Below are 15,637 nucleotides of genomic sequence, written 5' to 3' on the forward strand. Positions count from 1 at the left end.
TAGTGGACTCGAGGCCACAGGCTCCTGAAGGAGAAAAGTCTTGGGGTTCAATCCTCAATCTCTGTCCATATATTCATTTATTAATTTTTAATACTTAAAATTCTTTTATACATAAATATTTTTATATTTATTTTTAATACATAAAATTTAAATTTATATATAATTTTACACTTTTTTTAATTAATATGTTACATTCTTAACTAAACACTAATTTTAATTTTAAAGAATAATATATTATATTTTAATATTATATTAGTTAATAAATAACTTTTAATAAAATAATAATATTAATTCTATTATAGAAATAATATATTAATTGTATTCTAATATTATATTAATTAATAAATTATTTTTTAATTAGATAATAATTCTAATTCTAAGAAATAATATTTTAAATATTAATATTATACCCAATAATAAATTAATGTTTTGATTATATAATAAATTTTTAATCTAAAAATATTATATTGATAGTATTAATTTATATAATAATAAATTTAATTAATATATATTTTAAAAGTAATTTTTATATTATTAAATTAATAAATTTTAAAAGAATTAAAAATATTTATAAATAGTTAGTTTATTATTATTTTTAAAAATATTATAAATTAATATTAATATTAAAAATTTATTAGATTATACTTATCAATTTAATAATAATAATAACAGTATAACACCCGAATAAACGATTAATATTCTTTAAACACTTTTTATTTGATAGGAATAATTACAAGGTGAAAGAATTCGTCGGGTCTCAAACGAAAAAAGACAACTAGACGAGGACCATTTCTCAATTGTGGAAATTATTCAAAAGAAAGAAATAAAAACACTAAAAGGAAAAGAAAAGAATAAGTAGAAAAGACAAAAATAAAATTCACATGCGCACAACAAACGTTCACCAATGAACGGTTCTCGTCTTTGCTTCTAATTCGGTGAGCATAATTCCAAGAGAAAAAGAACAAAATTGATATTACTATTTAGTTTGATTTTAAGTTTATAATTTATTTATTTAATTGAAAAGACTAGAATTATTGAATTGTCTAATTCATGGTAAAAACATAAACTATAGGTTTTAATTTCATTAAAAAAATTTGAGTTCAATTCTATTTAAATTTTTATTATATATATTTAGAGTAACTCTTATAGACGATAAAATATATTTTAAAATTTTTTAATATAACTAAAATTTAATTAAATATCTATAGTAGCGATGTAACATCAAAATGTCAAATAACATCAAGAAAGCAAAAAAACAAAAGAAGCTAATAGGAGACGATGAAATAATTGTAAAAAATGTTTAAAGAGGGAGGAGGCCTACCACCAAATGTTTTTTTCTTCTTTTAACTATATGACAACCTCATTTTGCTGCCCATTTACAAGTTCTCTCTTTATATGATGACAGATCCCTGCCATTAATTTATTATTTTTTAAAATTAAAAAATATAAATACAAAATTCATCAAATGCATTCTTTTTATATTATCTCTCCATCTTTTGTAGTTGTAAGAAAAATATCATAGAGTACGCGTGAAAAAGAAAAATAAATTATTTAATTCATGAAATGAAAACATGTACATGTAAAGGTAGCTGCGTCTTCTCAGCATATGTAAAAATGGGGTAAAAGTGTAGTGATTCGTGGATATGGAGTTCTTCTAAAATTTGTGTAAATAAAATGGGGGCAAGAGGTAGATTTTTTATCCCATCATGTTTAAGCGAAATCTCAAGTTGGTACTTAATTTACTTTTTTTTTGTCTAATAAGGCCCCTATTTTCTATAAAACGCAATAGCAAGTCCCTACTCAAAGGAAGGGTTAAATTAAACTACCATCACATGCATTAAGAAAATGGGATCCAACATTTGACACATCATCTTTGTAAGAACCACCTTCTACTTTTGTTCCTTTCTTATGTACCTACTTCCCCCACTTCATACGAAATCAAACATCATTCTTAACACAGCAATACTAACTTATTGTTTTATTATTTAATAATTTTCAGTATATAATTTTTTTATATAAAAATGAATATATAGTTTAAGATTATTAATAAAAAATATTTCACCGTTAAAAAATATTAATCTCTATTTTGATAAGCCATCGTTATTATATTTTTTATGTTTGATAATTTCAATTTATAGCTTAACAACTTAAAATGTTATTATTTGATCGTTAAATTGGTCTCACCGAATTACTAATTTATTCAACTGTAATTTAATAACTAAATATTTGAATTACAAATTATTAAGCTTCAAACTTATATCATTAAATACGGATAACATGATAATAATTACCAGTCGAAATGAAAATGACTGAATCCTCGTAAATGGAGACTTTTTAAAATTGAAATTATCTTTTTTTGTAAAACAGATTATCCTTTTCTTTCCATTGTTTTCTCTTCCGATTTCTTTAAACCACATACATAGGTATTATACTTTATGACTCCTCTCGCAACAAATGTTAATCTTTGGAACCATCCCCATACATAGGTATTGTTTTCTTTCCTTCAACTAAAATCAACAAAAGCAAAAAAAAATAGCTTCCATTTGTTAACCTCCAATTTCGTTATATCTCTTCAGTTCATATTTTGATAGCCACCAAATTATATAATCCCGTCAAGAGAACAACTAATCTAACTTAAAAAGAATATTTATTTTGGTACAATAATTTAACTCACAAATTATTATAATGATGAAAGGCTTTCGAATGAAGAAAACAATATAAAAAGTTCTTTTAATTGAATTTATGAAAATTAAGATAGTACAATTACAAAGCTGTAAAAGAACCTTTCCTTTTGAACAAATGTCTACGTGTTTGCAAGCCAAAAAAAGATATGATAATTATTTAAATAAATTTCTAAGGCTATGTTTGGTAGAGCGTAATAGAATATAACATAATCAATTAAATAATGAAATTCAAAAAGTAATAAAATGTAATATATTCATCATTTCATTATCATGATTATATCAAAAAATATATGGATTCTAATGTAATTATAACCTTTTATTTTAATATTTAATTTATTTATAATAGTATAGAAATAAAATATTAAAATAAATTATTTAAAAATAATATTAAAATTAGTTTTTTAAAAAAATATTATTGGATATCGAAATTCGGTCATTGATTATCAGAATTTAATCGTCAATTGGCAGAATCAAATCACCGGTCACTTGAATTCGGTGGTTGACGGTGTAACTATGATTCTATTACATGTTTCGTTACGTCATATCAGATATAGTCTAATAGTAAATGAATGTGTTCTCAAAATAAAATAAAGTTTGATACCTGAAACTAGACAAATATTTAATAATTCCAATCAATAAAGAAATTGAGATATTTAAAAACTGAAAAAGTTTGTAAAAAAGATATAAAAGAAAAAAGAATCTCAAATGTCAAAAGTGTACAACAAAAAGGAAGAACTGAAAGAAGATGAAATGAATGGATTGGATTGAATTGAATTGAAAGGGCTTTTTCCCCTCATTATGCCTATATGAGGGCTTGAGGAAAAGGACCCTCTAACACTTATATAAATGAACCGAAGGACCCATTAACCTCTGTCGTTTCCCATGGCTACAAGAATCTCACCCAACTCAACTCATAATGATAATCATTCTTCGCTTGCTACGGCATACCTTATTTTTCCTACACTTACTTCTCGTGTTAATCCATATATTTTTAAATCCGTGAAGTCTAATTATATTATATATTTAGTATTTTTAATTACACAACTATTCATTATTTAAATACGAATTTAAAATAATCCTTAATCTAATTATTAATTTTCTTTTAAACAAATAATTTCTTATCTTAGAAATACCATTTTTTATTTTTATTATTGAAAAGACAAAAAGTTACTTTACTATTTCTAATATTAATTTATATGATTTCATTGAAAATATTAACTAATAAACTACTGTAAATGACTAAATCTATATTTTAAGTTATATAATAGAATTAGACATAAAAAAAAGGCATTTTTTAAAAAAGTAAATTTGACCTTAAAACATTCTCCATATATATATTAAATAATTTATATGTCGTTGAGGGTTTGTTATAAAGAATTGGTTAGACTATTTATATTTTGAGAGTCAATTTTATTTATTGTTTTAATTTTAATAAATGTATAACTAATTTTCTATTTATTATATCCAAATATTTTGAAATAATTAAATTATTAATGTTTATAAAAATTAAATAAAGAGAAAAATACAAATAGTTTTACTAAACTTAAATTAGAATACTTTTACATATAGAAAATATTATTAAGGGATAAATACAAAATAATACCTTTTACCATTTGTGAACTTAAAATATGTAGCTTTTTCTAAAAAAAAAGATATGTAATTAAAAATTATGATAAAAAGAGATATTTCACAATTTAAAAGTATTAATTGGTAAAAATTTAGTTATTTTTATTCGAATCAACTGCCATTATTATATTTCTCGTGTTTGATAATAAAAATTTAAAGTTTAATAATTTAAAACGTCATTGTTTGACCGTTATCTCATTCAAATAAAAACCTTTTAAATTGTGATTTAACTTCAAATAATAAAATTAAAAGTTGTTAAAACTTCAAATTCATATTATCAAATATGAGTACTTGATAATAATAAGTGATTAGAGTAAAAATAGTTAAATAGTTATAAATCAAAATTTTTCAAGGTTGAGATTTTTTTTGTCACAATCTATAATTAAATATTACTTTTTATCTTAAAAAAAATCATATAATTCAAATTATAAAATAGAAAAACATGCGGTACTATTTTAAATTTATCTCTATTATTAAAAAACCATTTCTACTATATTCCATTATTCAATATAATACAGCTAAAGAAAGGCTTTTATGGTACATTAGCAATAAAAGGTATTTCTTACTGTAATAACAAATACTTCAATAAATACTTAAGTATGAAAATCTATTTAAAATACTTTAATAAATATTCAAATATGAAAATTATTTAAAGTATTTAAGTCTTATAAACATTTAAATTTTACTCTTGATTTTATATTTTATAAGGAATAACAGTTCTATTTTTTTCTTTTGTTCTTTACTAATCTTAGGTAATGAAAAAGTAAAAATGGACAGTATTAATTGGTAGAATGTATTGATTATAATAAAATTTAAGATAAATAAAAAAATGTACCGGTCTTGGAGATGCCCTAGCGGGTGGAACTAACTTGCACTTATGAGCCGACAAAGATTCAGATCATGAAGTCACTGGTGGGTCCATCATGACCTGCCACTGTCATATCTCACTACGTCACCCATGTGTCACTCTTTCTTTTCGTTCTCTACCGGTCAACGGTTTATATATATATATATATATATATTTTTTTTTTAATTTCTACAATTTAAATATTTTTAACATATATTTCTTAAAATATGAAAATTTTATATTTAATATATATTTATTATGAGATATAAAATATAATTTATATATTAGTTTATTAATTAATAAATTATATTCTAATTAAATTTTATTTTTAATTATAAATATAATATATTAATATTAAATAAATTTTTAATAATTTATTTTTTAATTAAACAATTAATACTCTTAAAAAGATATTATTAGTTATATTTTAATATTATATTAACTAATATATCAATTTTTAATAATTTATTTTTTAATTAAACAATTAATACTCTTAAAAAGATATTATTAGTTATATTTTAATATTATATTAACTAATATATCAATTTTTAATTAGATTATGATTTTAATTCTATAAAAATAATATTTCAAAAATAAATTAATTTTTAATTTTAAAAGTAGTAATATCAATTATATTATTATATTAATTTAATACAATATTAAAATTAATTAATAAATAATCTAAAATATAATTTTTATATTAATACGTTAATAAAATTATAAATATTAAAAAAAATTTAAAAAAATTTAACTCATTATTATTTTAAAAATATTTTAAATAAATTATAAAATATTACACTTTTTATAAAATTTTATAATCAAGTAACAGGAACGGCTAAACCTCTAATATAAGTTAGAGAAGAGAAAAAAGAGAGAAAAAGGGCAGCGGCACCGACAATCTAATTAAGCAACCAAAGGACGTACTGTGTTTGTGAAGAAGGGAACGTGCGCCTATGGTGAGGGGATGATGTTTCCGTCACCAACCGATAAAATGAATAAATTGTTAAAAGAGTAATAATATCTAGTTTCAGCGTGTTGATTAAGGAACTAAAACTGAAATGGTAATGTGGATCCATGGCTAAGAATAGTTGTACACTTTTTTTGTGTGTCCACCTCCTGGGTGCATCATCAGAGCTTCTGGAAGGTACGGACACATTAGTTATTGGTTCAAGTGGCGCCAGTGTGTGGCTGGTTTCAGCTTCTTCTAAACCATGGGAAATGGAATCCTCCGGAGTCTCTCCCACCCATACGTTACCTCACATTGTAATACAGATTTTTATTTAATCTTCTACTATTCACCCCATGTAGGAATATATATATTTTTTTATTTATTAGAAAAAGCTTTCCGTGCATGATTGGTTTGTCACGATAATATTTGCCACAACTAGGTGAGCTAGAACTTTACCTTTATGCGAAATGAGCTGCTTTTTATTTTTATTTTTATTTTGGTAAAAGAATTCTTAGGCCAATATTTTTAATTTTTTGAGTTTCCACATTAATTTTGAGTAAGATATATTAAATCTAAATAGGTTTAAATTCGTTGTTTATATAAAACTTTGCATAAGTTGAAGCATCAGTGTACATTCAACAATAAATACATAGAAACAGTAAAATATTAAGATTCATATCATAATTTTTGTGTGAGATCAAATATAATAATATTAAAATTTGTCTATCAATTTATTTTTATGTTTTAAGCTTAATTTGTTAATATTTAATTTATAGTAATAATTAGTAATTAATTTAATTCTTAAAACTTTTTTTTTTTTTTTTTATCATTACTTTCTTCTCAAATGTGGATTAGAGATTTCAAAACTCTTTAAACTCTAAAAAATTTAGAAAATCTTCATCCAATCGGGTTGTAGGCAACTACATTACTGTAATTTATATAACACGACTCTTCAATTTTGTTGGAAGCTCTATCATGGGTCATTCATTCATCTTCGTCCAATCTTCATCGTTGAGACTGAGTCTAAGCAAGCTGTGGATACCATTATTCGTCATTTTCGGATTTAGCAGAGTTTAGCTTAATCATTTTAGACTTTTGTGCTTTACTTTCTAGTTCAGACGTATTTCTGTGTGTTAGTTTATGAAAAAGAAAGCAAATAGTGCTGCTGATGTGTTAGTTAAGGTAACCCATTAGATGCTAGTTCTTACTATTGGCAATCACGCCATCGCCTTCTTGGAGGCTGCTCTTGCTTTTGCTGTTTCTGATTCTTCTTAATAAAAGTCTTTTGGTTTCAAGAAAAAAACATCATCACCCTCCTTATGTCATTAAGAATTAATTTATGTGATCCTTTAGCTTACATTCATTATGAATTCTCAACTTAAAAAATTATAAGTAATTTGGAGTTTTGAATTTTCTGGTGCACCAATTGATTACGGGTCATAGCGCCTTCAAGAAGCACAATGGGAGATGCTTACGAGTGCTGCTTTGCAGCCCTGTATCAGAAATAGATTTCTGGTTCTGAAAGTTGACAACACAGAACCCCTTCTTCTTTTTGCCATTTGCATATGTAATAAAGATCGTCATATCCGACTTCTTTTCCCCCAAAAAGAAAAAAAGAAAAGAAAAGAAAGATGTATACTCATGATGAAAGCAAGTAAGGTGCCTGCCAATTCCTGTTTTTGCCGGTTCTTTTGTGCCATCCAAATCAGCTTTTCTTTTTCTTCCTCCTTTAATATACATTGGAAATAAGGCAGGCATGGCCTAACATTTTTCTAGGCTCGAAAGAAAATTGCAATATCTTCCATGAAAGAAACAGTCAATACCTTAAAGAAAGATCGTGTTTGGCTGACGATCCCCCAAACACTTATTAAAGACTTTGATCTCAAGCGTTTGACCTGGTGCATGGTGACCACAACACAATTCCCACGTCCTTCTACAATCAAAATTGACTCCTATATACTAAACAAATTCGAAGATGGGTATTTCAGTATTTGCATTTTTGGGTCCACTCTTCTTCTTCCCCATTTTCATTTTACAAAATCATGATTCATGTACACTAGTTGTGTCCTTCAGATATGAATCTTCTTTCCACAGCCACCCAATTCAATGATCTTTTCCTTTCTTTCTTTTCCAAAGATTCGCAGGGAGAGTCTGAGTGTGTGTGTGTATAAAATCAAAATTATTAGGTCATCACCGTTTGTCATTTTTTGCAGACAGTGTTAGGCTGTTGTCCATCGAACTATTCGTATCTTTTACTTTGTTGCCCAAACATCTTAAACATAAAATATCTACTTTCCATGTATAATAATATGTTCATCTTGTTTGCTAGATACGTGCAAGTAATCTTATTAAGCGCTTGCCATAGTTGAATATAATTTTATTTTATTTTTTTTACTTTTTAATCAATATGATACAATCGCAAAGCTTCTCTAGTAACCATATGAAAAGACTGAAATCTAAAATCTTGGATGTCTTTTCTAAAATTATTGTGTGGTGGGAAGTTGCTAACATGTTCATTTTGGATCCATTTTCTTTAATACAAATAAGGGGTAAGTTAAAAAGAAAACAAATATCTAATTGTTTAACTTATTTTTATGAAGTTCTTTTATCTAAGTTTATGTATATATTACAATAGCTAGAAAAGTAACATGTATTATAACTGTGTTATTTATTTGATGATTGACATATAATTTAATATTTAAAATTAATTAATATATATCAATCATTTAGATAAAAAAATTTATTTGTGTTATCTTTTTAAATGGTTCTATTTTTTTTTTTTTTTTTTTGTATATGCTGCAGAGGACATGAAATGGTAGATATCTCTTTGTAGCTAACAAAAGCATGTAAATGTCCTTTTTCCTGGAAATAAAAGCTTATTAAATACTTCTGAAAGCAACTAGTAAACAAAATAATTTACTCATTTGAGTCCCATTAAACTTTTCTCTGGGTATTGCATATGAATCTCTGACATTTGAAATGTGTGGAATTATATAGGAATGAGGATGGGCATGAGAAGAAGTTTGGCTCTTTCGCAAAATAGATAATATCTAATACTTGGCTTCCCCATTATGTGTGTGAAAGAGGTCCCAATCCCTCTTTTATCATTTTTGGTCCAACTGCAAAATCGACTGTCTAAATCCCATAGTTGATCCCTCCTATGCCCCGAAGGTTGGAAGGCAACCTTTCCATATAATCTCAAGTTTTTATTCAATATTTTTGTCAAAACAACGTTTATTTCATTTAAATTATAAATTTGCTATACTAAAAATTTGATTTAAAAGAGATATTTTTGTACAACTTTTTTAACTCGATAAAATGATAAATATTAAAATTCTTACACAGAAAAAAAAAAAAAGTATTGAAGTTCGAATCACTAAATTAATAAGTTTTTTTTTTAAATAGTTTGAATTAAGAATAAAAATTTAAAATTTAAAATATGATTATCAATAATAAATGTATTTAATTTAAAATTTATGAGCTAATGAATTATTATATACAATTTTGTAAAAGAAAAAAGTGAATGTCGTTTTCAATAAATATTGAAGGAACTTCTATAGAAATGTTTAATGGGACTTTAATCCTTTGGGTCCACTACTGTAAAAGGTTGTAAAATGGGTTTTGGGTAGTTAATTAACTTTGAAATTAAAGAAAATAGGAAAAAGAAAAAGACGTGTGTATGAAGTGGGGCAAAGAAAGGAAGGGTGATGCAAGCGCTGCTCATGCATCACAGCCAAATCATATGGCAGACACCATATAGTATTTGCCACCATCAACGGTACATCTTTAAGAACTTTCCCTTCTGATTCATGGTGGTAGGGACCACTTCCACAACAAAGCACACCCTCTCTCAATCACCATCAAGGCGTACTGACATACCACGTTTACTTTTCCTATTGGTTGAGCCCTTGTAGACCCCCCGAAAGTCGCCAATAGCCCCCACAATCTCCATGCCTGAAGGAAACTTAAATACAACCTCCACGTGGCGTTCAGGGATCGTCATGATGACGGGTAGAGTGTAATTCCATTCCCATGATCATGTCATCACCCATGAGATCTGGGTCCCACCACCTCACCAGTTTTAGTCCACGCCATCATTTTTATTTCTTTCCAAAAAGGAAAAAAAGAAAAAGAAAAAGGAAGTCCATGATTGTATCTATTCAGTCCAAGTACATGCTCACTGCACTCGAACCCATTCGAAAACAAAATAAAAATGGATTTAAACCTAAGGTAAAAGACATCAGTCTGTTTGGACATAGTCCAGCAGTCTTTTCTTTTTTCTTCAATATTTTTCCAATATAAAAACATTGCCATGTAATATATATATATATTTTACATAGACTGAACTGAGCCCTTTATAAAATTAATTTATTTAAATTTATTATAATTTCTATCATAAATTAAACAATTAATAGAACATATATATTAAATACTTTCTATTGACATTAGTTTGTATATCAAATGTAAATATATAATTATTTTAGTATATGTATATAAAAATATAAATTATGCCAATGGAATCGGCTCGTTCTGATTTACAGTTCTTATTCCAGTCGGTTTTAAATAATTTTTAAATAAATGATTAAAATAAATTATTTTATTTTATAAATTATAATTGAAATCGGTAAATCTGATTCTGACTCAAGAGAAACCGATATTGAACCAGTCTCTTGGTTTTGATCTAATACTAGTCTATTTTAATTAGTCCAGTCTTATTTTTTCAATCTATAAATTATTAACTTAAATATTGAAAGTTAATATAGATAATGTAAAAATATATAAAATAATAATAAAAATTATATTTAAGCTCTAAGTTTGTTGATATATAAAATATACATGAAATAATACAATTAATATGGTTTAAGAGAAGAAAAATTAAATTAAATTAAAATTGAAATTGAAATATAGAAGTATAAAGAGAAGATAAAAAAAGTTAATGCAGTTTAAGAAAAACTTAAATATCTTTAATATATTCTAATTAAAATAAATTTATGCTTTTCGTCTTCAAGGCATTTGGAGGTAGAAATCATTAAATATTATAAAATTATATAATATTTAAACTTTTTGTAATTAATAAATAAAAAATAAAATCACTCAAATTTATAAATAAATGTAAATTTTTAAAAATAAAAATAATTAAACTATAGGAAAAAAGAATGTAAAACTCATTAATAAATAAAGAAAGATAAAAAATCTATCAAATGAATATTTAATTTTAAAGTAAAATTTTATATCAATAAGAATTATCAATAAAAAAAATAAAAAAAATGATTAATTAAAATAACAATAAAAAAAAATGTATGTAAAAGTTTTAAATCTAAAAAATTGGTATTATCTACAATTATAGATCGGGAAAAATATTATTCTTTATAAATTAGTATGTATAAAAAATGACAAATGTCATTGTTCTAATAATTTTATATGGTAAGTTATACTTAAAATAATTTTTTATTTCAGATTTAATAATATAATATAATATATATATATATATATGTAATATAAAATATATAATTTTCTTAAATAAATATAATCAGCTTGATCCATGTGTTTGACTAAATTTATCCACAATAAAAGTTAATTAATTGAGTACAACAACAAAGTTTTCCTAGTAAATATGACATGCATTGGAAAGTAGAACTGCCAATAAAGCATGATAAATGCTATAAAAAAATATAAACATTTTTAGGCTTTGTTTAAAAAAAGTAATCTATAGTATAATCAAGGAAATCGCCAAAATAAATTCTAGGACACTCTTAGGTAGGAGTGGCATACTTCATTGAGCTTTTAGGCCTGGGAACAGTAAAGATTTAGATTTGAGTTTTTATTTAATTATATTAATAATTTATGTATATATATATTAAGTTTTAAAATTTAAAATCTTTTTGCTATGTATAATTAATTTTGGGAATATATAATTTTTGTTTTGATATATATTTTTATTTTAACATATGAAATTCAAGTTTTTATGAAATTTTATAATTTTTTTATTAATTTATTACCTAACAAGTTATATTTCTAATTAAACACCGATTTTTAATTTTTAAAAAATATATTAATAATAAATTAATTTTTTAATTAAATAATAATTATTCTTAAAAATAATATATTAATTATATTTTAATATTATATTAACTAATAAATTATTATTAAATTAAATAATAACTTTAATTATAGAAAATAATATTTTAAATATTATATTCACTAATAATTTTTTTAATTATAAAATATTAATATCAATTATATTGATAGTATTATTTTATATAATATTATAATTTGTTAATAAATATTTTTATAATAATTTTTATATTATTACTTTGATAATATTTTAAAAAATTTAAAAATAAAAAAAATTTAAAAATAATTAATTTACTATTATTATTTAAAATATTATACATTAATATTAAATATTATAAATTTTATTAAATTATAGATTTAGTTTTATAATTAAAATAATGACCACGATTGTACAACGCACGCATAAATGACCGATTTTATTAATTTTAGTTATGCTAAGAATAATCTTTATCTAACCCTTTAAGCCCGTCATAAGGAAAACGTTACGATTCGTTTTTAAATTTTTTATCAAAATAAAAGCATTAAATCTTGATAATAGTTTGATTGAGATCAAACATCTATAAAACAAAGAGGAGGGAGATTGTAATTTGTAGAAATGTATCGAGGACTGAGGCGGAGAAAACAAAATTCAAGGGATCAAAATGATAATGTGAGTAAGAGGACGGTAGTCGAGTATTCTGGACACGTCACGGCGCAATCTTGTAGTTCCACGTCTAAGTCAAAGTGACGTAAGGTTCATTAACTATGTGAATCACCACCACCACCTTCCCATGTGACTGCTCCACCCCTCCGGCAATTGTCCTGTATTTCCGAACCACCACTCTCTTACGTGACGACAAATTCATTTACTCTCACCTTTTTTTTTTTTTCTTTTTTTTTTTTATATTTGTGAACTTCACCCTCCAATCATTCACATTCTCTCTCTTCCTTAGTTCTTTAAGATTTTTTCCACGAAAAGAAAATTCCACTATAGTTGTCCACGTCATATAATCAATTTAAGGCAAAAGTGATATTTTTAGTTTAAATCTTATTAATTATAAAAAAATAGAAACATTTTAAATTAATTTTATAATAAATGTGTTCCTTTAAATTATCTCTCAACTGAACCTCGTTAAAAATAACATTTGCTCATTTGACTCATTTTGGTTTGTATTCCCTAATTTGATGATATTTATTTATTCCAAGTTATTCTTGGGTAATCATGAGATGGATAAAATTCATCCAACATTGTAAAATTACTCTAAAATATATTTAGAAAGAAAAGAAAAAGATAATACTGAGATCAAATTGAACCATATATGAACTTGAGCAAATAAATTAAACAGATGTCAAATTCAATTCCTGCGTAAAGTGAGAAAAATTTATAAAACCATAAAATAACATATTTACATATAATTTTCTGTTGATACAGCCTTAAAATGGAGCCCTTAAATCGAAAAATCCTACGCAGGAGCAAGAGGGGACTTGAAATAGGTAGAGAGTTCATGGCAAGCTTTTGACAAAAGAAGGGCCACTCGGACGAGGAAGGAGAAAGGCTAGCCGATTGGGGCTCCGACACTCTGATGGATGCAATTAATCAAGCAGATACCAGTAACCTGAAAAAAGAAATCAGAGTTAGTGAGGACTATAGAAAGATGATAATATTCACAGATTGGGGAATTGACTAATGTAAGAGTTGATAAAATTCATTATTTAATTTTATTTGTCTAATTAAACACTATAAAATAAAAGCACCAACATATGTTCAGTACATACTTTATACAATTTAATACATTTATTTTCTTTTGACACATAAACATGTAGAATTCTTCAATAAATTATATTTGAATTATTATATTAATGTACTGCTAGATAGTATTCTAATCCTAAAATATACCATACTAAGTTATTTTTAAAATTAAATAAAAATATATTTTAAATATCAGTTGATATAATATGATGAGTAATAATAAAAAAAAATTATCATTTCAGATGGTACTATTATGTGTTAATTAAATTTTAATTATTTGAAACTGAAAAATGTATTTAATTATATAAAATATAGAGTAGCAGCTTCCCAACGTCCTAGTAGAAGACTAATGAATTGAATTTGAATAGTTTAGGTTAAGATGCAGTTTCAAAGCGTATTACATATGATGTAACTTTAAAAGAAACAAATGCTCATTCTCATTTTTAATCTAATTTTTCCGCAAACCAAACACACTCTATCTATAGAATTAGGCGCGTGGGCTAGAAAAGTAGAAAACTTCCCACGAGCATTGATCCCGAAAAGAAAGAAGAATTTAATTAATTTTTATAAAATAAATAAATAAAAAAGAAAGAAAATAGTGGGAAATGCAAAACAGTAGTCTGTGATGTAAGCAAGCACCTTCACCTTCCCTATCATTTATAAATAAAAACTCGCTCTTCCTTTCCTCCAACTTGACTCACTATCTCCGTTGACACCCTCTCTCTCTCTCTCTCTTAAAAGCAAACAAACAAACCAAAAAAAAAAAAAAAAAAAGGAAACTAACAGCACCGATTCTTACTGCGATGCAAGGCCTACAACGTTACCCCAGCGATGTCGTCCGGCTAGACCTTACCCCAACTCCAACAACCACAGCAGCAGCAACGACGACCACAAGAAGCAACAACTCATCATCCTCCTGCTCATCATCGTCATCTCTATCAATCGACGCCATCGAATCAGCCGAAACAAAAATCCAACGCCTGATATCCGAGCATCCGGTCATCATATTTTCTCGAACATCGTGTTGTATGTGTCATGTTATGAAGAATCTCCTCGCGACAATCGGTGTTCACCCGACGGTCATCGAATTAGAAGATAGCGAGATCTCAGCTCTCCCTACGCAGGACGATAACAGCTCCTTTTCATCATCATCATCATCTTCTTCTTCTTCTTCTGCTTCTTCTTCTCCTGCAGTGTTCATTGGAGGAACGTGCGTCGGTGGACTCGAGTCTCTTGTGAAGCTCCATCTTAGCGGTCTTCTGGTTCCTAAGCTTGTTGAAGTTGGTGCTCTTTGGGTATGATTATCAATGATTTACTAGATTTGGTGTTTTCTCTATTATTAATGTTAAGTGAACATAAAAAAAAAAAAAAAGAGCTTCTAGGCAGAATAATTAATTAATTAATTATTAGCTTTGTTCACTATTTAATGCTCAAATACTTAGAAGATAGAGATGCGCTAAATTAAGACAAAAACAAAAACAAAGTATGTGTGATTAAGGTTTAAGTTTGAGATTGTTTATCTTCTCCTCTCTTTTTATAATTAATATCAGAGGAATGAAATTATGTCTTTCTCTGTGTATCATGTAATTGTAGATTCAAGTTCATGAATTTCATTTTCTTTTTATTTTGAATGTTCACAATATAATTAACAAACAATGAACCAGCTAGGGTTATCTATGTGGGGTCCAATGCTAATTATTGAGCAATCAGAGCCGTTTTTATTTTTA

General features: G+C 25.6%; 1 protein-coding gene across 1 annotated transcript; it reads left to right on the forward strand.

Annotated features, from left to right (window-relative positions):
- The first annotated feature begins 14,405 nt into the window (after positions 1 to 14,405).
- LOC8272374 (glutaredoxin-C6) lies at positions 14,406 to 15,637 on the forward strand. Its single transcript, XM_002516378.4, has one exon. It carries the CDS (start codon positions 14,714 to 14,716, stop codon positions 15,209 to 15,211), a length of 498 nt encoding a protein of 165 aa, XP_002516424.1. The 5' UTR covers positions 14,406 to 14,713; the 3' UTR covers positions 15,212 to 15,637.

Source organism: Ricinus communis, chromosome 3 (assembly GCF_019578655.1).
Source record: "Ricinus communis isolate WT05 ecotype wild-type chromosome 3, ASM1957865v1, whole genome shotgun sequence".
In the NCBI taxonomy this organism is placed as follows: domain Eukaryota; kingdom Viridiplantae; phylum Streptophyta; class Magnoliopsida; order Malpighiales; family Euphorbiaceae; genus Ricinus; species Ricinus communis.